Here is a 24701-nt window from a genome sequence, read left to right on the forward strand (position 1 = left end):
TCCTAAAAAAAAAATTCTAGAGCTCTCAGTCCTCTGCCTCTCTACCTCCGGCTGGTTGTGCGGCCCGTTCCTCCCATTCCTCCTCCCCCGGGGCCCCAGAGTGTTCTCCTCGTCTCTGGCTGGGGTTCCTCCTGATCAGCTCTGCACCCTGATGCGCAGTGAGAGATGACACCTTCCCAGAAGTCCGGACCATCTTGCCTTCTGAGACATCTCTGAGCATCAGAGAGGGTGAGACTGTCAGGGCTGATGGCCATCCTGATGCACGGGCAGGATTACCTTGGGCTCCGGCTTAGGGGGACCCCAGAAACCATCACTGCTTGTCCCACCCCGGAAGGCCCAGCCTGCTCTGTGTTACTCAGTTCTGGGGCTGCATTTGAGAGCCCAGCTGGCGGTGCCTGTCCTCCCCATCAGGTGCTCAGTGGGCCTCCCTGGCAGTCATTTTGGGTAGAATGATAGGAATTGGGAAGGGCTGTCCTTAGCACAGGCTTCTGAGCTTCTGTCCTAAACGGGTGACATGTGCTCTGACCATGAGCCCTTCCTTCCAGAGCGTGGTAGTGGCAGAGAGTTGACGTTGGGGGACATCTCCTTGCGGGGCATTGCTGGTGCACGGCACTTCCTCACCTGTTTGGGTAGTGGCATTTGAGGCTGTGTTCTTCTGCACTTGCAAATGCAGTGGGCGGGGGGGGCGGTGGGACCAGGGGAGGAAGGGTGACCTAAGGCCCACCAGCAACCTCCCTGAGCCTCAGTTTTGTTGTCTGCAAAACGGGCCAACAATGCTCTCCAACTCACATGGCATCTTGAGGAGAAGCCAAAAGGCCATGGCATGTCCTTACTGTTACTTCACATCTTACTCACCGTTGTTACTGTCCTCGTTACTCCCATTGTTACTTGCCATCATTACCACTGTTAGTCATTGTTACTCACCATCATTACTCACCCCTGTTACTCAGGATTGTCATTCACTGTGTCCCTTGCCATCTTGCTGTGATCAGACTTGATTTCACCTCCCGGTCACATCACCAGACTTTACTGCCTCCTGCCCTAATTCCCACTGTTCTCTACTCCTCACTGGTGGTGTGACAGCTGGACAGGTTGATTTCAAACATTCCAGTGGAATTTTGTCCCGCACTGACAGAGTCTGGAGGGGTCCGTGCCTCTAGCTTCAGCTTTTCATTGAACTTGCTTCTTGCCTACCTGGCTCCTTCTGCAGTGGATGCCTCGCCTTCCTCCACACCATGGCCGTGTGGTGGTTCCACTGGGCTCCTATGCCCTTTGCTGGGGTGGGGACCGTGGGTCAGCACGTCTGGAAGGACTTGCTTCCTTTTCTAGCTTATGATCAACAGCCACAGCTTCTGGTGCTGGCAGTCAGAGCCGTGGGGGGCGTCCCGGGAGCCAGTCCTTCAAAGCTAAGGAGATGTGAGTCACGGCGTGGGGGCAGCAGTACACTGCCCTGCGCTGGCCAACTGGCCACTCAGTGAGCTGAGATGCAGAGGAGCCACTGCCGGGCCCTGCCCTGCCCCATTGCTGGGCTCTCCTGGGGGCTCAGCAGAGGACCACCCCCTGGATAGGGTGACCCTAACCTCTCTCTGGCAGCTGTGTGACCCTGGGCAGCAGGTCCTGCCCCATAGGGCCTTGTTCCCTCCCCATCGGGATGTGCACATCACTGCTGCTCCCGCCAGAGCCGTTCTGGGGCTGGGCACTGGGCGCAGGCCTTGCTGCTGCAGCCATCGTCCCCACGGCGGGTGTCCCCGCCGCTGTAAAAGGAGCACCGAGGCCTCCCACCCACGTCAAACCCCTGGAAGGAAAAACAAGAATGATTGAGTGGTTTGAAAATAGAGGAGGACTTGGAATTAATTAGACTCTTGAAAAACAGATTGGGCATAATGACCATCACCAAATCAATCATTCATAAGTGACAGGGCTACACAGACTGACACAGGGCAAGACAGAAGCCAGGCTGGGCCGCTGAACACCATCTTGAGGTCGGAGGGCAGGGCTGGGTCCTCGCCTGAGCCCCCTACTGGCACCGGCCATACAACCTGTGGTGAGCATAGTGACTAATGAGCGTCACTGGAACCCCAGAAGGGACTGCAACAGCCCCGTAAGGCCCAGTGGAGTGCCCACACAAAGTAGGCACTCAGGTAGAGGTCGTGGGAGGGGTGCTGCCCTTCTGGCACACTGGCCTCCCCAGTGTTTGGAGTCTTTCTTACTGATTCACAGCTGGGTGTTCAGCTGCAGAGGACGCACCCGGCCTGCCTGTGCTCTGGGCAGGGAGGAAGGCCTGGCCGGGGGTTGGGTGGCAGTGACTGCGGGGTAACCACTGAGCCCTGGCACCCAGCACAGCTCCATCCTGGCCCTGGTCCCCTCAGCCTCACCCCCTCATGATCCCACCCAGCGCCGGCCTTAATTAAAGGCCCTTCATTCCTGACTCTTGACTCAGCTTCTCCCTCCAGCCTGGCTTCATCGTACTCCAAACCTCTTACAACCCCCACCGCCGCGGCCCCTCCAGCTTCACCATCGTCAACTGCACCCCCTTGCCATCCTCTCTTTCCCTTACCCTCCATAAGATGGAGGTGCCAGGTGGAGTGGGGGGCAGCTCCTTCAGTGAGAGAAATCCAGGCCCCACTCAGTCTGCGGTGTTTGCTAAAACCCGAATGGAGGGAAGGAAGGCAAGGAGAGCTGCCCCAGGTGGCAGGCCCAGCAAGGGCCGAGGTGCCAGATGGAGCAGAGGGGACAGGGAGGAGAGCAGAAGAGGAGGCCAGGGTGGGGAATCCTGGAGAGCTGGGGGGGAGGGGGCGGGGTGGTAATATTTTTCTGAGAGGAAGGCACAGCATCAGAGGCAGTAGCATGTAAGCACAGGAGTAACACAGTCCGGTATTTTTAAATTGTGTTAAATAGGCTTATTGAAATATAATCAGCATACAGTAAACTGCAGTGTGAGAGTTCCAGTTCCTCCACATCCTCGCGAGCACTTGGTATGGTCTGTCCTTTTAACTTTAACCTTCCAGTGGTGTGAAGTGGTGTCTCATTGCAGTTTTAATTTGCATTTCCTTTAGGACTGGAGATGTTTAGCATCTTTGCACATGCTCACTTGCCATCGACCTATGTTCTTTGGTGACGCATCTATTCAAATCTTTTGCTGTTTCTTTCAAGCAGGTTGTTTCTTTATTGAATTTTGAGAGTTCTTTATTTATTCTGGATACAAGTCATTTATTAGATATATAATTTGCAGATGTTTTCTCCCAGTCTCTGGCTTGTCTTTTCATTCTAAGAGTATCTTTTGAAGAGAGAAGTTCTTAGTTTTGATGAAGTCCAATTTATCAATTCTTTTCTTTCATGGATTGTGATTTTGGTGTCATACCTAAGAATTATTTTCATAATCCGAAGTCGCAAATGTTTTTCCTCTGTTTTCTTCTAGAAGTTTTATACTTTTAGGTTTTATATTTAGGTCTATGATCCCTTTTGAGTTAATTTTGTACATGGTGTGAGGTATGGATCAAAGTTTTATTTTGTTCGGCATAAGGCTAGCCAATTATTCTAGCATCGTTTGTTGAAAATAGATTATCCTTTCTCCACTGAATTGACTTTGCATCTTTGTCAAATGTCAGTTGACCATATATGTGTGGGTTTATTTCTGGACTCTCTAGTCTATTCCGTTGATCTAGTTTTCTATAGTGACACCATATCACAGTATCTTGATTATGGTAACTTTATAATGAGCCTTAAAGTCAAATAGTATACGTCTACCATTTTGTTCTCCCTTTTCAAAGCTGTTTTGGCTATTCTGGGTCGTTTGTATTTCATATGAATTTTAGAACCGGGTTGTCAGTTTCTACAAAAAAAAGCCTGTTAAGACTTTGGAATTGTGTTGAATCTGTAGATCAGTTTGGAAAGAAGTAACACCTTAATAATACTGAGACTTCCAATTCATGAACACAGTGTAGCTCTCCATTTATTTAGGTCTTTAATTTCTCTCGGCAAAGTTTTATAGTTTTTATTGTAGAGGTCTTGCACATCTTTTGTCAAATTTATCCCTATATACTTTATCTTTTTGATGCTATTGTAAATGGTATTGTTTTGTAATTTCAATTTCCAATTGTTCATTGCTAATATAGACAGATATAACAGATTTTTGCATATTGATCTTGTCTCCTGCAATCTTGCTAAACTCACTTTATTAGTTATGGTAGTTTTTATGAAGATTTATTCATATTTTCTACATAGATGACGATGTCATCTGTGAATAAAGCCGGTCTTACTTCTCCTTTCCAGTTAGGTGTCCTTTACTTCTTTTTCTTGCATTTTTGCACTGGCGAGGACCTCCAGTACAATGTTGAATAGAAGCGGTGACACGGGATATTTTTGCCTTACTCTTGATCTCAGAGGGAAAGCGTTCAGTATCTACCATTAGGTGTGATGTTGGCTGTAGGATTTTCATAGATGCCCTTTATCAGGTACAGGAAGTTCTCTTCTATTCCTAGTTTGCTGAGAGTTTTTTATCAAGAACAGATGTTGGATTTTCTCAAATACTTCTTGTGCATCTTTTGGGTTGATCATATAGTTTTTGTTTTTTTAGTCTGTTAGTGTGATAAATTACATTGGTTGAGATTCGGTTTTTAAGCGAACCTTGCGTTCCTGGGATGAAACTTACTTGGTCGTTAGACACTATCCTTTTCGTATATTGTTAGCTTCAATTTGATAAAATTTTGTTAAGAATTTTGCATCTGATTATGAGGAATGTTGGACAGTATTTTTCTTTTCTTGTAATGTCCTTTGCAGATTTGGGTATCAGATTTGGGTAATGCTGAGATCCTAGAATGAGTTGGGGAGAATTCCTACTTCTCCAACTTTCCGGAAGAGTTTGTGTAGAGTTGATATATTTCTGCCTTTATATTAGGTAGAATTCACCAGTGAAGTCATCTGGGCCTGGAGTTTTCTTTGTGGGAAGGTTTTTAACGCAATTTCAATTTCTTTACTAGATGTAGGTTTGTTCAATTGCCCATTTCTTATTCTTATTCTGTGAGTGGAAGAGTTTATTTGCATGGTCCTTAGTCCCTGCTCCGTCCTCCTGACTTCACCACAGTGATGGCCAGAGATTTCCAGGAAATCCAACCTCTGAGTCCAGGGGCGTCTGGGAGCCTGCCACATGGCCCCGGGCAGTCTGGGGTCAGGCCATTTCACAGTGGGATCTCGCTGGGGGTCACATGCCCACAGACCAGTGCATGGCAGACCCTCAGCCCCTCCTGGGCTAGGACCTGCTTGATGCCCATGTCCTACCTGACCCTCTGGGGAGCTGACCACTTTGATGACGACAGTGGTAGCTGCCTGTGGCCCTGAGGTCTGGCCTGGTGGTGTCAGCCTCTTGGCCACTCCCTGACCCCAGCCTCACAACCAGCCCCCACAGCCTGTCGGGAAGGCTGTGCACTAGCCCCATGTTACAGGCCCAGGGCCCCACAGCATTGGCAGACGCAGGCATCCAGGTACCACATGTCCTGTAAGGGATCGGGGAGCAAACAAGAACCTCAGTGCGCGCACACACGGATGGCACACAGTGACCTCCTGTTTTCATGGTTATAGGAGCCCAGGTGCTGCACTCTTGTGTCACCCTTGTCCCTATGCCACGTACACCCCGCTCGGCTGTGACATGCCCCCTTCCCTGGGCACTGCCCCTCCCTCCCTTGGAGTGAGTGTTTCTGACAGTCCTGGCCACAGGCGCCTTCCCTGGGCCTCCCTAAGAGCTGGTGGGGGACCCTGGCGGTGTGGAGCTGGGGCACAGGCCCCTGGCAGCCCACCCCTCCCCAGAGATCATGGGTGCTTGGGAGGTCACGCGGGACTGTGGGGAGCTGACGCTGAGAGCACAGGCCTTGTCTCCGTGCAGACACACGGAAAGCCAGCACAGGTAAGCAGATCCGGTCCAGCCTGGTAAATCACGATGCTTTCCCAAAGTGATGGCCTCTCCTTAACATGTAACACACCTGGGATTTCATTTACAAGTCTTCTCATTTAAAATTGAAACATGACAGGATTCATTTTTAAAGGAATACAAAGATAATAGGCAAATAAATTATACCTTAAATGCTATGAGCTCTAGCGTGCTGTGCTCTGGAGATGGGTTTGCAAACCACTGCGGATCAGGTGTCGCCACTGTTGGGGTCACGGTTAGGCTGGGCTGGAATGTGTGACTCCAGGGTGGAGGCAGGTCCTCAAATGAGGTGAAAATCGAGGCCTTTCTGGACAGAAAGTGCACATAAGGCAGCTGTTAGCGGCTCTGAGCCTCAGGGCCTTGTCCCTCTTGTGTCCCTTGGTTTCTGCCCAGTAACTCTGGAGAAGAAACGTTTAGTTTCCGGCACCTCTGCGATCTGTGTGGCCACTCCCCGGGGCAGTCTCCATTCTGAGCTTTTGCTCACACATACACGCATGTGCGCTCTCTCACATTTGTATATACACTCATGCATGAACACGCATTCTCATGTACACACACACATTGATGTGCTCACTCTCACATATGTACACTCTGACACACTCTAATGCACACACACATTCACACTTACACTCTCACATACATGCTCTCACACAAGTGCATATGTACACTTATGCACATTCGCACGTACATACGACCACCAACACTCAAATACACATAGGAGTTTTAATGGGTAGGAAAGGGTGTCCCCTCTGCTCTGGCCATGCTAGCACTGTTGGGGACCCCCGGTTCCCTGCCTGTGGAGCTATGGGGGCCCTGGGGTGCTGAAGGAGAGTGAGACTCTCTCCTGGCGCAGGGACACGTGGGGAGAAGCTTTACCCACCCACCCCCAAGGTGGCCCAGCAGCCCCTCGCCCCTCTGCCAGCTGGGGGCCCAGGCTGGCTGGCCTTCCACACCCACCTCCAGCCCCGACCTCCCCACCACGAGGGACGCCTGAGGCAGCGTGCTGGTGCGGCAGCGGTGCTGTGTCGTGACTGCGGGTAGGGAAGGGCTGGCTCCCTGACGGAGACTCCTGAAGGTGCGGGGACTCCCCTTAGCGATGTCCTGGAGCTGCGCCCTCGTGGGCCTCTGCACAGAGAGCAGCAGTCATGACCGTGTCCTTGTTGCTTGCTGCACAGTCTGAGGAATGAAAGCAGCAAATAAACACCTCCTTGCAAAGCAATTTCCCTGGATGTTTAAACACTGATTACAAACTTAGAATCCCTTCAACGATTTAAGCCGTAATGACGTGTTTAGCGTGACTGCTTCTTCGACTCTTCACACGCATCAGGTGCTTGACTACAGGCGCTGTCTCCACCTCACGGCCGGGCGGCCCTCCCCTCCTTATAGCACTGCGCCTGCACCCAGGCCCTGGAGGCGTCCATGCCGTGCCAGCCCTTCACACCTGACCATCCCGGCCCTCACTGGGCCCATCAGAGGATATTTGACTGTCCCATTCTGTGCCTGAGGAGCAGGCTCTGGGCCAAGTGACACCCCAGGGTCGCCCAGCGCATGAGAGATGGACTCGGGACCAGACGGCAAGTTCACTTGAGGCCGCCCTGACAAGGTACCACAGACTGGGGCTTAAACCGCCGGAGTTTGTCATCTCACCATCCTGGAGGCTGGGAGGCCAAGTCGGTGCTGGCGGCTGCGCTGCCCCTGAAGGCTCTGGGGTGGATCCTTCCTTACCTCTTCCACTCCTGGGGGCTCCGGGCTCCTGGGCTGTGGCCGCATTGCTCCAGTCTCTTCTCCGTCTTCATGTGGCCTCTCCCCTCTGTCTGTGTGTCCCTCTAAGGACCCTTGTCATTGGATTTAGGGTCCACCCAGATAATGCGGGATGCTCTCATCTTGAGATGCTTAATTTACTCACATCTGCAAAGATCCTGTTCCGATAAGGTCACAGTCACGGGCTCTGGGCATTTGATGTGGACATCTCTCTTTGGGAGGCTCTCCCACCCCTCCCCGCAGGAGTCATTGCATGAGATGCATCTTCGTGACATGGCAGGAGACGAAGAGGATGCAGACACAGTGTCTGGAGCTGTAAGGTTTCAGGAGGCCCTGCTGGTTGATCTTTTTCCTGAATCCCATTTAGGACTAGGGCCCTGGAAAAAGCATTTATTCCTGCAGAGCCCACTTCTGGTTTTCCCCAGTGTCTAGTGAATTCGTACCGTTTGTTCAACAGACACAGTTCGGGAGCTAGAGTGGGCTGGGCTGGTTTTGGTGTGGGCATACAGCACTGAACAGACAGACAAAAGTCGCTGCTGTGGCCGCCCTTCCATTCTCCCACAGTGAGACTGTAGTTGGCACACACACGCTATATCAGGACAAGTGTCCCAAGGAGAAGTAATGCAGGGAAGGGGGAAGAAGAAAGCTGTGGGGAGATGGGGGGGGGGGGGGCGGGCAGCTTCTGTTTGCAGTAAAAGAGAGCTTATCTGATAGAGGACATTGGATTGGACACCAAAGCAACTGGGGACCTCTAGGGGTGTCCAGGCAAAGAGCATTCTGGGCCCAGTGAGATCTGTGCAAAGGCCATGTGGCCACAGTGTGCTTGTCTTGTCTATGACAGCAAGGAGCAAGGGTGAGAGGAGTGAGCAAGTGGGGGGTATGGGAAGGGAGGTTGACAGAGAGGCGTCCAGACTATGCCAGGCCCTGTAAGCCTCTGTAAGGCTTTTGGCTTTTACTCTGAGTATCCTAGGAGGCAGGGAGAAGGAGATTTGAGCAGAAGAGAGAGATGTTCTGACTTTTGTCAGAGAAGATCCTTTGCTCTGGGCCTGCAGGGGTCTTGGTAGGAGCTGTGCTCCTTGGGGCAGCCCCTGATGGGCCCAGGGCAGTTTGTGCTTGGCAGGTCCTGGGTGCTGGGCTCCTCTGAGGCCTGGGGCAATTCTGTCTCCATGAGTCTGCCAGGGGGCACACTGTGGGCTCTCTGAGCCACGCAAGGGTCTTCAGGAGCCCTGGGGCCTGGCCTCTTAACAGCCTCCCCTGGTGTTCAGTCCAGGTCCATGGTGAGAAATGAAGCCCAGGCCACCTGGGCCTGACCCACTCTCAGGCCTTGATCAGGGGCACTGGACACGCCCCCTACCCCGGAAGTTCCCAAGCTGACCGGAGGTCCCCCAGCCCTCCTCAGCCTCCTGCCTGGGCAGCAAAGGGGAAGGGGCAGGCCTTGGCAGACAGTAGAGCATGCAGGAAACAGGGTGTCTCCCAGTAGATGTGAGCACCCTTCTGCGTTAAGCCCACCTGGTGCCCATGAGGGTCCTGTGTCTGCCACTGGCAGTGGGGGCAGCTCCAAGACCAGCCCCGGTCATCCAGCCCCACCCTGCAGTGCCCTGAGAGGGCGTCTGTCACTGTGCGGAGTGCCTGTGGGTGACCCTGCCATGGGTGACCTTCTACATTCCCGTCACTTGGACGGGCTCTTTTTGGAGCCCCATGCTGACCGAAAGCATCAGTCACAGATGCTGGGGTGGCGGCCACACTTCTTCCTCGCGCTCGGCAGGACCCAGGCTCTGGTGTGGTGGCCTGCAGACTCCTATGAGCCCTCAGGGAAAGGGTCTGTGCACGAGAACACGGTGGGCCTCCTGAGACAGGAGCTGTTTGTCACTGGGACGTACCTGCCAGATCAGTCTTCTCTGCACCAAAGGGGTTTCATTTGCTTTCTGTTCTGACTCAGGATCCCAGCCTCCACTTGGTCTCTCAGTTGCAATATCTGCGTGATTGTATTAGTCAGCTGTGCTGTGTAACAAGTCACCACACACTTACTGGCTTCAAACAACACCCATTTATTATGTCACAGTTTCCTGGGGCCAGATGTCCAGCGTGGCTTAACTGGGCTTCCGGCTCAGGGTCTCACCAGGCTGAACTCCAGGTGTCGGCTGGGCTGCGTTCTCACCTGGAGCTATCGACATTTCTGTCGGCTGTTCCTTGAGCAAGCAGACTGACATGGAGCCTCGACAGGGGTGCAGCGTTGGCGCCCTGCAGCCTCAGTGTAGCACATCCTGTTCCATGGGAGTCAGGGTGCTGCCAGCGCCTGCCTGATGCCCACCCCCATGAAGGGCAGGACTCTGGGCTTTCCTCTGACCAGCTGCCTTTTTGACATCCGAAGGCCAAAGGCCGTTAGGATGCATTAGCCCAAAGAGAGGGCTGGCTTAGGGTCCAGCAGGGTGAGATTCCTGTGGGGTGGGGATTTGTGCAGCACCGTCCTGGGAAACAAGAAGTGACCTGGTGCCCACATAGGGGGCTCTCTCAGCCCAGCACCTGCCGGCCCCCCACCCTGGGATCCCCATTAGGACCTATATCCCACAGCAAATCTCAGGCTGATGTCTGTGCACCCCATTGGGTGTCTGTTGGAGCAGATTTGGGGATGGGGTAGGGGAGCAGTGGCTGGTCCTTAGAGTGTTCCAGAAGGACCTTGGACCAGTACCTGCCACCCTTGGGGCTGGAGGAGTGTGGTCACTGGAGAGTACTCCGAAGAATGTGCCAACACCCCCAGGACGCATTTGGAAGGGGCCTCCTGGCTCCAGCTGGAGGCTGCCTAAGAAGATGACAGGACATGGCAGCACTGGGCGGACCATCAGCCAGCCAACTGACCGGGGCCGTGGTTCAGACTGCCTCCCTGCTGTGATTTCCCACCCTCCCGACTCAATCATTCCTGAGTCGGCACCTGCCCTCTTGGTCCTCACCATTTCTCCTTGTTATCACTTGTTCCCTCTGTGGACTTGAGCTATTTCCCACGGTGATGGTGACTGTGTGAGAATGCCCTCACCAGATAGCAGGGTTTATCCCCTCTCCTGCTCCCAGCCTGTGCTCATCCCACAGGGACACTGTGCTGGAGTCAGACTTGTCTTCCTTTGGAACACAGGGTCATGCATTAAAACCACAGGAAAAAAGACCTTGCAAAAGGCTAGAGAGGAAAGGAAGCAGGAAGATTCTGGTCTGTTCATAAGACATTAGCGTATTTGCTGCCCGAAGATATTTGTGCTGACATCCCCTGGGCAGCCTGGGCCTGTCAGGCTTGTGCGATCGCATGTGTATCAGTTTGTTAAGGCTGCCGTAACAAAGCACCACAAATGGGATAGGGAAGTTAAATTGTCATTTAGTTCTGTCTCCTAGACTAAAAATTGTCTCCCAGTTCTGGAGGTCGTAAGTCCAACATCGTGGTGTCACCAGGCTTGTTCCTTCTGAGGCTGTGAGGGAGAATCTGCTGCAGGCCTCTCCCCTGCTGCTGGCAATCCTTGTTGTTCTCTGGCTTTTAGACGCTTCACCCTGATCTCTGCCTTTATGTTCACATATGTTCTCCTGGCGTGCATGTCTGTGTCCAGATTTCCCCTTTTTATAAGGACACCAGTCATATTGGATTAGGGCCCACCCTAATGACCCCATCTTAACTGATTACATCTCCAATGACAACATTCTGAGGTACTGGGGGTTAGCACTTCAATGTGTCAACAATTCAATGCAAATCAGCACAGACATGCCTCCCCCGCTAAATCCTCACTGTGTTAGAATGAATAGGTGTATGGATAGATGGATGGACGGATGGTTGGATGGGTGGATGGATGGATGGATGGAGGTGGGGAGGGATGGAGGGAGGGATGGATGGATGGATGATTAGACAGACCATTGGATGGATGGATAGATAGGTGGATGGATGGATAGATGGACAGATGGACAGATGGATGGACAGACAGATGGGTGGATGGATGGATGGATGGATGGATAGGTGGGTGGGTAGATGAATGGATAGACAGATGGATGGATGGATGGCTTTTGTAAGGAGCAGCTAGCCTACCATCTGCATCAGGGCCCAACGTGGCTCATTAGAATTGGTATGTGGTTGTGCAAATGTCCAAACTTTCAATTTTCCCCCACCCAAGCACACTTACCCTATCTCTGGAGCCCATAAGTTCCTCTTGTTGCTCCTTGTTTTTCTCTTAATTAGGCCTTTACTACGAGTTTCAAAGGCTCACAGATTAATCCAGCTGATGTCATAGCAAGAAACACTTTGTAATGCTATTAGTTTTTCCAAATGTGTTCTCTCTTATTTCACAGACTCCGATAAGTTCAAGATGACAAAGTCCTTTCCTTATGTCAAAAGGCCATATTTTTCTACTCCGACAATGGAACCAGATATTTCTCCTCCATGCGGGCCATTCGAGACGTGTACTTTGGAAAGTTTGGCACAGTGCCACACCTTGACTTTGACTGTGACTAAAGACACAGGCTGGCCAAAACCTTTGGTATTGATGTAACTGTTTAGAATTGCATTGTATTTTACTGCCAGAAAAATGATATTTCCTTGTAATTCAAATCTAGGTGGAATTGTTACAGGGAATTTTTGCTGCCATCTGTAGGAGAGTGGCAGAAAGCAGAATCCAGGTGGGTGTTGGCCACAGAAGGTGGCTGGATTTTTCAACATCTGGGTGAAGGTTCAGAATTAATTTTGATTGACTGGGTAGCTATGACTGGTGACATATCTGGTGACAGACTCCTTGGTGAGGCATGGGAAGCCCTTGGCAGGGTAGGGTGCCCCTCACTCTTCCAGCCTCAGCCTCTCGTGGCTCACTGTCCCTCTGCATCTTGAGCTCTGGCCATGTCTCTTTCTTACTGTTCCCTCCCTCACCAGAGAGATGGAACCCACTGGGCAGCAGCCGGCCTCTCAGCTCTGCCTGGTTAATGCGTGGCTCCCCTTCTAGACTGGGCTCTTGGGGGGCACACACAAGGTCTGATTCATCCCTGGGACCCTCCTCTATATCCTCACCCTGTGTGCCCAGCAACTGCCCATGGAGGGTCAGCACCCTTCTACAAGGGTGGCCTTGGGCAGTGTTCCTGGGCCTCCCGGTGCCCAAACAATGCCCATCCACATGGCCCTGAGAGACCAGGCTGACCCAGACAGGTCCAAGGTGAAATCCTGGGTCTACCTCCAGCTTTCTGCTCTTTTGTGCCGCTCAGCCCTTCCAAGCCCAGCGGGCTCCCTGTGGGCAGCACCGCGCTGACTTTCTGTCCAGGAGCAGTCTCTTTATGGAGGCTTTGGCTCCTCTTTCTCTCTGGCTCCCTCCATCACTCTGCCAGAGCTTCACGTGGCTCAGGGCAGAGCAGCGGGAGAGGGGTTTTCCCCACCAAAGCGAAGTATGTTTGGGATTGAGACTGGGGTTGAAGGTCTGACCCACCCGCTGACGGATCCACCAGCCTTGGCCTCAGTCTTAATCTGCTGGGAGAATTAATTGCTCTTTTATGCAGCAGTAGACACTTGAAGTTTCATAGCCCTCAATTCTCCATTGAAAGTCAGGGCCCTTCCCCTGGTTTCTCGCCCAGGAGCTGTATGCAGCAGCAGCGTGTCGTCCGGGAAGACTGCCCAGCCTCCAGGGCATACATCAGGGGCTGAGGCTACAGGGCTGAGCCCCAGAGCTGCCTTCCCGAGCTGCCTTCCACCTGCACTTAGAGACAAACTCCCTGCCACAGCAGGGCGGAGGGGCCATCTGCTGCCGGCAGGCACTTCCTCTCTTTGAAATAACATTTATTCTTCTGATCACAAAAGTAACACTTGATCATAGAGGACACTTTGGAAAATAACAATTTATCTGTAGTCCTAGTATTCAACTAAATGTAATATTAATGCTTTGCCTTGAATATATTTCCCAACCTCTCATTTATGTACATGTGATATCTCTAATTCTTAAAATGCTACCTTTCTCATTTAGTACTTTAGCATTTCCAGCATCATTAACTATATCCTCCTACAAAGTAGAAGTTGTATGGATGTGACCTCATTTATTGAGTCAACCTACTGTTGATGGACATTTAGCTTATGAGCTATTTCTTGAATATGAGTTTGCTAGATGATTACAAGAAAAACATTCTTTTATTATTTTTTCAAGTGTACGATTCAGTGGCTTTTAGTATATTCACAGAGTTGGCAACCATCACCATTATCTAATTCCAGAGCATTTTCGTCATCCCGTAAAGAAACCCTGTACCAGTTAGCAGTCACTCCCCACTCTTGGTTCCCTTCAGCTACTGGCAACCACTAATCTATTTTCTGTCTCTATTGATTTGCCTATTCTAGACATTTCCAATAAATGGGGTCACACACTACGTGGCCTTTTGTGACTGGCTTCTTTCACCTAGCCTAATGTTTTCAAGGTTCATCCACATTGTAGCCTCTAGCATACTTCCTTCCTTTGTGTGGCTGGAAATGAGCTCCATGGAGTGGATAGAGCACCTTTTGTTTACGCATTTATCAGTTGATGGACATTTCGGTCGGTCCCACTTTTTGGCTACTACACATAATGCTGCTATGAACACTCATGTACAAATTTTTGTGTGAACAGACGTTTTCAGTTCTCTTGGGTATATACCTAGGAGTAGAATTGCTGGGTCATACGGAACTGCTGAACTGTTTTCCACAGTGAGCGGCTCCACTTTAGATTCCCACCAGGAATGTACAAGGGTTCCAATTTCTCCATATCTCACCCAATACTTATTTTCTGTTTTTTAAAAAAATTATCATTATAGTCATCCTAATGGGTATAAAATGGTATCACATTGTCTTTTGATTTGCATTTCCCAAATGACTAATGATGTTGAACATATTTTCATGTGTTTATTGGCCATTTGTATATCTTCTTTGGAGAAATGTCTATTCAGATCCATGGCCATTCTTTAATTGGGCTATTTATCTTTTTATTGTTGAGTTGTAAGTGTTCTTTCTGTATTCTGGATACTACACCCTTATCAGATACACGATTTGCAAAAACTTTCTCTCATTCTGTGGGTTTCTTTTACTTTCTTGATGGCATCCTTTGAAGCATAAAAGTTTTTAATTTTGATGAAGTCCAGTTTATCAGTTCTGTCTTTGGTTGCTGTGTCATACCTAAGAAACTCTTGCCCAATCCAAGACCACAAAAATTTACTTCCATGTTTTCTTCTGAGAATTTTAGAGTTTTAGCTCTTACATTTAGATCTGTGATCTATTTCAAGTTAATTTTTGCATATGGTGTAAGGTAAGAGTCCATCTTCATTCTTTCGCACATGGAAATCCAGTTTTCCCAGCACTATTTGTTGAAAAGACTATTTGTTCCTTATTGAATGGTCCTGGCACCCTTGTTGAAAACCAGTTGCCCATAAATATATGGATTTTCTTCTGGACTCGCAATTCCATTCCATTATCATGTCTGTTCTATGCCAGTGCCACACAGTCTTGATTCTTATAATTTCACATTAAATTTCAAATCACAGGTGTGAGTCCTCCAACTTTGTTTTTTTCTTTTTCAAGATTGTTTTAGCTATTGTGGGTCCCTTGCATTTCCACTTGAATTTTAGGATCAGCTTGTCAATTTCTGCAAGGGAAAAAACGGCAACTGATATTTTGATATGGATTACATTGAACTTATAGACCAACTTGAAGACTATTGCCATCTTAACAATATTAAATCTTCTAATCCATGAACCCAGTGTGTCTTTCCATTAATTTAGGTCTTTAATTTCTTTCAGTGATATTTTGCAGGTTTCAGTGTATAACTCTTACACTTCTTTTGTTAAATTTATCCCAAGTATTTTAATCTTTTTGATCCTATTGTAAATGGGATTGTCTCTCAATTTCATTTTTAGTTATGTCATTGCTACTATATCTAAATATAATTGGTTTTCTGAAATAACAGCTTTGTTGATATATAGTATATATACTGTAAATTTCACCCTTTCACAGTGGACAATTCAGCGGTTTTTAGCGTGTATTCACTCTTAACCTTTGGTATCAGATGCCAAGCCAATCCAGCCCTCTTTGCCATACAGACCTCCTCAGCTCCTTTTCTTCTGCTCTCCCTTTGCCCTAAATCATTTTTTTCCACCTTTTTATTTAGGTAAATTCTATATAACATAAAATTTATTATTTTAACCATTTTAAAGTGTACAATTCAGTGGCATTATGTACATTCACAGTGTCATGTAACCATCACCACTATCCATTTACAGGACTTTTTCATCTTCCCAAACTAAAACTCTACCCATTTAACATTAACTCCACATTTCTCCTTCCCCCAACCCCTGAAAACCACCATTCTACTTTCTGTCTCTATGGATCTGACAACTCTAAGTACCTCACATAAGTGGAATCATACAGTGTTTGTCCTTTTGTGTCTGGCTTATTTCACTGAGCAGAATGTCCTCCAGGTTCATCCATGTTGTGGCATGTGTCAATTCTATTCCTTTTTATGGCTGAATAATATTCCATTGTATGGATATACCGCATTTTGTTTATCCATTCATCTGCTGATGGATATTTGGGTTGTTTCCATCTTCTGACTATCACAAAGAGTGCTTCTCCTAACACTTGTGTACACGTATTTTTTGAGTCTCTACTTTCAAATCTTTGGAATGAGGCTGTCCACTGAGACTGGGGCTATTGAATGGAAGTTGACACCCTGGACACCCACCCCCTTTCCTTACTCAGCTCCCAGGGTGGGGCCAGCCGGGCCCACACTCTCAGGCTGAAAGTCGGGGGCTTTGTCTCTGGAAGCCCAGCGGCCCAGCAGGGAGAGCTGTGGATCATCAGTAGGGTCCCAGGAGAGCAGCAAGTCCCATTGGCTGGCACGCCCAGCTCCACTCCCAGCCTCCCGGGGCACCTCCATGTTCCAATGAAATAGCAAATATTCATAAACGAATATTCATTATGTCAGGGTTTGCCAATAAAACGCACATTCATGCACACCCCCTTGCCCCTACATACACACTCAACTGAAGAAAGGGAACCCATGAAACTCTGGCTCTTCCAGCCCAGGCTCCTTCTGCACTGGGCGGAGGTGATGCTGCTGGGAAGTGAGGAGGGACGTGTGTGGTGGTGGGAAGGAGCGTGTCTTAGTAACAAGGTACCACACTGGGAACTTGAAACAACAGAAATTAATCCTCTCACAGTCTGGAGGCCAGCAGGGCCACACTCCCTCTGGAGGCTCTGGGGAGGCTCCTTCCTGCCTCTTCCAGGTGCTGGTGGCTCCAGGCGTCCCTTGGCTTGTGGCCGCATCACTCCAATCTCTGCCATCTTCTCACAGCATCCTCCTCTCCCCCGTGTGTCTGTGTCTTCTCTCCCATCTCTTATAAGGACATTTGTCATTGGATTAGGGCCACCAGATAATCCAAGATGATCTTTTCCTCTTGAGATCCTTCACCTGATTACAGCAGCAAAGACCCTTTTTCCAAATAAGGTCACGTATGCAGGTCCCAGGGGTTAGGATGTGGACGTGTCTTTTGGGGGGCCCCCATTCAGCCCACTGCAGAGCATATAAGTAGGTGAGTTGGATCTTCCACAGAGGAAGTCAGTAGATAGTGTTAAACCAGGCACGCAAGAAGGGGCGGCCTGAGCTTGAGAGTCGACACCAGGAGACGGCAGGAGTTGGGAGTGGTGCCTCAGGGCAGAGGAGATCAAAGGTAGCCGAAGGGGGCACTGGGTCAGAAGCCCTGCTGTGCCACTCTTTAGGTGGCGGTGCGACTTGACAACATCCTAAACTTAGGTTCTAGGAAAGTCGGGGTAGCTCAGCTGGAGGAACGGGAGCCTCCAGGGCACACAGACTTTTGTCTTCACTCACTGGCTTTCAGGCTCCAGAAGCCCCTTGCCAAGCTCCCACCCCATATACCCTGTATTTCCTTCTCTGTGCAGCGGCTCCACGGCTGGTTCCAGCTCCTCAGACAAGACCGGGCCGGATGCGGTCCCTGCAGCCACAAGAGAGAAGATCCGGTCCAGGTTCCACGGCAGCCATGACCTGATCCACCGCCTATTTGTCTGTATTTCAGGTGCCAGTTCTGGGCCTGGGGTGGGGTGTGGGCCCTGGGGCAGGGTGTGGGCTTGCAGACACATGAGGGCTGTACTTTAGGGGGGCGGCTGATGCCGGGCAGGGGCAGCGCCCTGCTGATGTCAGGGTGTGAGTGGTGCTAGCTGATGTCCAGTGACGTTTGGGCGCTGGTGGTGCCAGGTCTGAGGAGCCCCCTCATGCCCAGCCCTGTCTGGGGGCTCCCCTACTGTGTCATTTCATCATCCTAAGCCCACGATGAGGCCATGTGTGCAGTAAAGAGGAGGGCTTACTTATTCCCCAGGGTCCCGAGCTGCAGAAGAAGGAACCCGCTTCTGCTCCATTGGCCCCTCGGCTGCCCACGCAGGGAGGTTCTGTTCAATTTGCGGTGGGATTTTATTGCACTTTTTTTTCCTTTCTCCTTTGGGGATGGTTGCACAGCAGCAAGGTGAGGGCAAAGATAACTGTTCTATCTCCCAGGGAATTCAGAGAGGGGAGTGAACAAAAAAGTGTCTTTTTAACATTTCCCTTTAAATAATGAATGCATTCATGTGGTTCAAAACTATAAAAAGTGTGCAGTGAGGTCCCCCCTCCTGGCCTCCTGCTGCCCTTCCATCCCCCGCCTATGGTGAGGGGTTCAGACAGTGCTGTCCTGCAGGAATTGTCTCCCAGGGCTGGGCGGCCTCTTGCCCTGACCAACCTGAGGACGTGTTGGTCTCCGGTCATGAGCTCTGGTCGGGTTTCACCAGCCAGCCCTCCGCGCTGATCAGCCTGACCCCCTCGGCCTCCTCCCCAGGTGTGGCTGACCAGCTGCAGACGAACTATGCCAGTGATCTGAGAAGCATTCTCAAGACCCTCTTTGAGGTCATGGCCACCAAGCCGGAAACGGATGACAAGGAAAAGTTAAAGAAGGGTGAGTGCCAGCTCAGGACAGGGACTGTCGCGTCACTGTCCCCAGGAAGTGGGTCCTGCAGAAACCTGGGCTCCCAGCCCTGGACAAATATGGCCTCTCCACAGCCACCCACCTCCTATATGACCTGCCATGTTCCAAGTGGAAACCACCCAGCAGTGCCAGGCTACCTGCTGGAGGACCAAAGGGCGCATGACATAGACCCTGGAAGCGCCCTGAGAGGCCACCTGCCCAGAGAAGTGGCACCACCCCCTGCAGCTTTGCAGGTGGGTCACGACCCCAGACACACGCCCAAGCATGCAGCACCTGCTCCTCTCCCACTGACACGCTCCTGCAAGGCGACCTGACTTCCTAGCGCTGACAGGCTGGGAGGCATGGTGCTCTTCCTCTCAGAGAGAGACCCAGATGTGGCAGTGTCACTTCTACCGAATTCTGTCCGCCAAAGCAGTCAGAGGCCAGCCCAGAGTCAAGGAGGGGGGTAGACCTTACCTCTCAATGCAGGGGTGGTCATCTATGACCTGTGGCCAAATATGACCTGCCTCATGTATTTACATGCACTCAACATATCACAGGCACATATGTCTGCTCTCTTGCACACACACTCACATGCACTCACACATGTGCATGCACCCAATCACATGGCATGGGGAGGAGGCCCAACCTCTGTTCATCCACCCCTCGTGCTGGCCTGAGGCATCTGTTCTGGGTGAGATGTCCCTCATCACAAGGGCTTCTGCTCAAGGATGTCTGGGCACACGGAGCAGCTGGCCCTGGCCCTGGAGCCCACACCAGCCTACAGGGCCTGTCCTCACTAGTAGGGAGGAGGAATAGAGCCTATCCTGTGTGCCGACCCAGCTCTGCCTCCCCATACCCGCACCACCAGGCTGCATGCCCCTGTCCGTCAGGGAATTCTAGGCAGGGCTACCTTCTGGAACATTATGGTTCAGAAAAGGCAGGTGAGGTAGACCCGTTCTACAAGCAAGGATGGTGGGCCCCTCGGCCATGTCTAGGCCGAGTCCCCTGCCTGCCTCGGGAGTCACAGTCCAGGGGCACCTGACCTCACACAGACAGCACAGGGCCCAGGGCAGGAGCAGCTGCACACCTCAGGGCGTTCAGGGGGAAAGGCCTGCGGCCGCAGTCAACACCCAACCTACAGATGTCAAGGGATGGTTGAGCGGGTTTCAGGGAGCAGAGCCCCTGCTGACAGTACCCAGGCACACCCAGCAGAGACAGGTGATGCTTCATTGACCCAGCGCCTGCCCTTCCTCTTCCAGTCACCCAGACCCTGCGGAATGCAGCCTTGGAGGACTGCGCCCTGTGCCAGGAGACACTGTCATCCTCTGAGCTTGCAACCAAGACCCACGACGGTGACTTAGAAGGTGAGTGGGGTGCTCTGGGCGAGGGGCCAACATGCTGCATGAGCAAAGAGCAGCAGGACCCTGTCTGGACGTTTCCATCTCTCTGCCCTGGACCACAGGAAGGCAGTGATCCTCCAGTGGGGGGCCCCTCCCCAGAGGGTCCAGGCCTTTGGCTGCAGCTAGGGGTCGCTGGTCCCAGGGCACTGGCACACACCTACCCCCAGCATTCACCTCCACCACAGGAAAGGCCTCACATGGTGGCATCCGGGGAGCTACCTGCCAGAGTCACAAGGAGCCTTCCTCACGGGGGGCTGCAGACCCTGCTCCCCCACTAGCCTGGAGGTTGGCCGACTGGAGGCCCATTGGCTTGGCAGTCAGAGAGGGAGTATCCAGGCAGGTTGCGGGCACTGGCAGCACATCTATGGGAAGGGGGCAGCCCAAGACTTGGGCTGGAGGGGCTAAAGGCCTGGGAGAGGCGCTGAGATGGGTGGTGGCAGATAGGCCTGACCAGGTGTCGAATGTGACCAGAGCCGAGAAGAAAGCTGAAGTTGACCCTGTGACAGGCCAGAGGTCACACCACTCCCAGTGTGCCTGGCTGGCTGGGCTGGCCTCTACTGGTCCCCAGCTCAGGCCCTCCCTCAATGCTCCTCGGTGACCGGGGCACACACTGAGGCCAGCTTCACCACTGTCCCCTGCGGGCGACAGAGGCTGGGGGAGGAGTCAGGAGCAGCACAGGCTCCCAGCTTCCTAAGCAACCTGAGCCTCAGTCTTCTCTACCTTTCTGTGAAAGCGCTTGTCACAGGAACTCAGAACCCCTCTGCTCTCGAAGGAATGAGTGTCACGCACTGTGAGGTCTGGACTTGCCCAGCACACAGCCAGGGGCCATGACCTTCCTGGGCTGTCAACACAACCCCCTCCTGGAAGTTGTCCCCCGTGGCAAGGCCTGGGCCCTGGCCAGAGGAGGGGGTGCCAGGCCCAGGAAGTCCTCAGGACCCTCACAGTCCTCCCCAGGCGAGGGGCTGACCTCCAGCGGCTGTGCTGCGGTCCAGGGCTTCACTGGAGCCAGTGCAGGATTTTACACAGGTGGTGGCAAGCGTGAGAGATGGTCTTCCTGCAGTGTGGGAATGGGTTGATGGGGTTCAGAATGGAAGCCAGGAGAGTTGGGTGGGAGGCAGTTGCGGGGTCCATGCAGGCAGAAGGAGGAGCAGCTCGGTGGGAGTACGGTAGGTGAGGAGGAGGGTGAGAAGGAGGTGGGGAGACCCTGCGTGGACAGGCAGCCTTGCTGAATTCCATTTGGAGGCGAGACCTGAGGGCGCAGGGCTTGGAGTCAGGTCTGGGGGTTGTGTGAAGGTGGACTGGAGACCTCTGAGGGCGCTCTGTGGCCCGAGGGAGAGATCCCAGGTGTCTCTTTCCCCCTCTGGGTGTCAGTCCTGGCCTCAGGGCTGGGCACATTGTGGGCATCTCAGTGCCCACGATGGGTGGAATTGCCTGTCTTGCCCTGCAAGCCAGCTTCTCCCTGTGCTGATGCACCTCCCGAATTCCAGAGCAAACATGCCAGAGGCTTCCACTAGTGAGCACCTTGAGAAGTGAGATAGGACGGGCCCCACGTGCCCTGGGGAAGGAGGAGGAGGCCCCTGGTCCTGGCCTGGGCTGCACAGGTGTCAGGAGGAGCAGGGCCCTCCGAGAACCTGAGAACTTCTCCGGGGGTGGTTTCTTCATTTTAAGCCCCCACCTATGCCAAGGGCCCTGCCAGGCTGAGTGCTGGCCAGAAGCTCGGGAGAGGTTGGACACTCGCCACCGGTGTCCTGAGTGCAGGTGGCCTGGTCTGGGGCAAGACACAGGCTGAAGCTGGGCACTGATGATAGCTGAGAAGGCTGGCTCGTCCCTGTGATGCTGTCACCTTCCTAGAACCACAGTCAGGAAAAGGAGTCTAGAGGAGAACTGTAGAGGAGAGCGGGGCTGTGTGGCTCCCTCTGGCTGATGTGTCCCCCACTGTCGTTGTCACAGACCCGCCCGAGTGGGTCCCAGATGAGGCCTGTGGCTTCTGCACGGCATGCAAAGCACCCTTCACCGTCATCCGCCGGAAGCACCACTGCCGCAGCTGTGGGAAGGTAGGTGGGATGCGGTGGTGCAGGGTGTCCCGGGGCCATCCACAGACACAGCACGAGGGTCTGGAAGTCAGGACTGACGCCCCAAGAGGCTGGCGAGGCCTCTGAGCCCCGGGCCCTGCTCTGACTTGGCACAGGGCGTGGACTCCGGGCACTCAGCCCACTGGGTCCAGATGGTGCCGTGCTCGGCCCCCACTGCTTCAGAGGTGGAGACAAGGAAGGCCAGAGAGTCTGAATAGGAGAGCAGCCTTGGTGTGGTGCCAGGATCCCCTCCACAAGCCTGGCCTCCTGGGGCCAAGACTTGCCCCAGGCTTTCCTAAAGGTCCCAGACCCACATAGGGAGCCAGCAGATCTCGCCCACTAACTCCCAGCCTGGTCTGGGTGGGAGGGATGTGCAGGAAGGCCAGGCGGCGCTCAGGGCTCTGACACTGTCCTCCCCGGGCCATCCCTATGGGGGCCATGGTCAGGGAGGGGTGAGACATGGAGAGGGGGCTGTTGAGGACCTTCTCCCTGGCTCACTGTCCCCACTGCCCACTCCTTGCATTCCAGATCTTCTGCTCCCGCTGCTCCTCACACTCGGCGCCGCTGCCCCGCTATGGGCAGGTGAAGCCGGTCCGCGTGTGCACGCACTGCTATATGTTTCACGTCACACCCTTCTACAGCGACAAGGCGGGCATCTGACACAGCGCCCAGACACTCCCCAAGACCGCCAGGGCCTGTGGACTCCCAGGAAGGAGGCACCGAGGGCCGTGCTCCCTGCCTCCTCCATCCAGGCCGCGGCTGCTGGAGAGTTTTCAGTGCATTTCATCGAGCTGCTGCCACCGCCAAAGCAGGCGCTGCAGGCTGCCCAGACTTCCAGAGCGTCCAGCGCCTCCATCCCACCCACCCCGGCCTCCCCACCCATGGGGACCCCAGGCCAGCCTCAGGGGCCAACAGGAGGTCCGCTTTGCCCAGGGGAGTACCCAGGGGTGTGCCAGGTGGCTGCCTGGGGGTTGGGCTCTTCTCCCGCCTGCGCCCCTGACCCACTGAGTTGCTGCCTCGAGGCTCAGCCATGGCAGAAGGCCTGCTCAGCGCCCGCTCTTAATGGGGGAAGTCGGGTGGTTGTCTGAGCTCCAGGCAGCCTTGGCACCTGGGGCTAAACCCAGGGCAGATGGTAGGCACCTAGGGGAGAGGGACCAGGCCCCAGCATAGCGTACTGCAGGGCTTCCCGTGTGCTTGCTGAGCCAGGAAGCCCGGGCGACCTTGTCTCTCCAGGGCCCTGAGCCCACAGCTGCCCACCTCCTTCCCCAGTGCTGTCCCCTCCCCACTCCTCCCAGGACCTTGGCTAAACAGCATGCATCTCATTTCTTCTCAGAGGGGAAAATGCAGAAGCAGACCCAGGGGTCCTCTGGGCAAGCAGGGGTGCCCCTGGTGATGTCTGCTCACCACTGGCCACCTGCAGATGGGGAGCAGGTGGCTGCCCACACAGCATTGAGACCCACAGGCAGACGTTTACCGGGTCCTTAGGCCAGGGCTCCCTGGGCGGCGGAGGACCACCGGACGTCACCCATTGGGCTGCCAATACCCCCTTCCCTCTGCACTCCCTGGGACCCCAGCGCACCTCCACAGACTGTGGAGCAGCCCAGGACCCAGGCTGAGGGCCCCAGCACGGACACCTCCTCAGGCTTAAATCTCAGGCTTCACGTTGCAATGACGATGCAGTTTTATTTTTAGAGAGATGACACACCTACTGCTTCTTTTATAGGATAAAATCCAATTACTATTTAACAGTGGAATACATGTGCACAAAAATGGCTTCTGTGGGGGGAAAAAAGTATATAATGGAGGGAATAATATGTATTGAGATTATTTTTATTTTCTAAATGCTGTAATTCGAAACCATTTCCATAAATCTATTTAAGAATTGCAGACGCTCTTATTTCTTACGTGGATACAGACTCCTTTTTCTCTGTCTGGGTGTTCTTGCAAACCTGCATTCTCCCCTAGGAAGCTGGGGGCTTCTGAACTCTTGGGACAACTGAAGGGTAGGACTTGGCCTCCCACCAGGCCCCAGGAGAGGGGTGGCCACCTCCCACCCCATCCCACTCCCCACAAGGGTTCTAGTCTCCCCACTGCCCGGCCACCTGCCCAGCCCCTCTTCTCACGTGTCCTCGGCTCAGACCCCTGGCCTGTGCATATGTTTAACAGGGCGTGCTGTTGGACACCCCACCTTGGGGCCCTCCCCACCTTAGTGGTCCTGGTCCTATGCCACCCACCCATCTGGGGCTGCCTTCTGGTGTGCCCTAGAGAGAATCCAGGAGGGCAGGCCTTGAGCTGAGGTTGCCATGGCAACGGGCCTTCCTCTGCTCTTGGAGGCTGAGCCCTTGGGACTTGGTGCCCAGTCCCTGGGAGGTGGGTGCTGGGGGGCCAGAGAATGGGGGCATGGCTGCAAGAGGCTGCAAGAGGCCCCACTGGCCGCCATACCCACTTTCTTTCTGGTAGGTGAGAAAGTGTTTCAGAATGTGGGGGCCCGCTCTGAGCAGCCCCGGGTCGAAGGCTGGGCCCCATCCTCCAGCCCACCTGGACAGAGCTCCTCCCGCCACTGTGGATGGCTGC

The 24701-nt window shown here is 53.0% G+C and overlaps 1 protein-coding gene across 5 annotated transcripts in view; it reads left to right on the plus strand.

Annotated features, from left to right (window-relative positions):
* Positions 1-24014, plus strand: part of ZFYVE28 (zinc finger FYVE-type containing 28) — a 121114-nt gene extending 97100 nt beyond the window's left edge. For all 5 annotated transcript variants that reach the window (XR_011437642.1, XR_011437641.1, XM_023638494.2 and 2 more), the window contains 5 exons: positions 17601-17734; positions 18527-18643; positions 19915-20019; positions 22006-22109; positions 22656-24014. Coding sequence is in view for 3 of the 5 variants with exons in the window: in XM_023638494.2 (XP_023494262.1) it covers positions 17601-17734; positions 18527-18643; positions 19915-20019; positions 22006-22109; positions 22656-22787 (592 nt within the window). In the remaining 2 variants the exon portion in view is untranslated. The remainder of the gene's footprint in view (positions 1-17600; positions 17735-18526; positions 18644-19914; positions 20020-22005; positions 22110-22655) is intronic.
* The last annotated feature ends 687 nt before the right edge of the window (positions 24015-24701 follow it).

The sequence above is a fragment of the Equus caballus genome, chromosome 3 (assembly GCF_041296265.1).
Source record: "Equus caballus isolate H_3958 breed thoroughbred chromosome 3, TB-T2T, whole genome shotgun sequence".
Classification (NCBI taxonomy): Eukaryota; Metazoa; Chordata; class Mammalia; order Perissodactyla; family Equidae; genus Equus; species Equus caballus.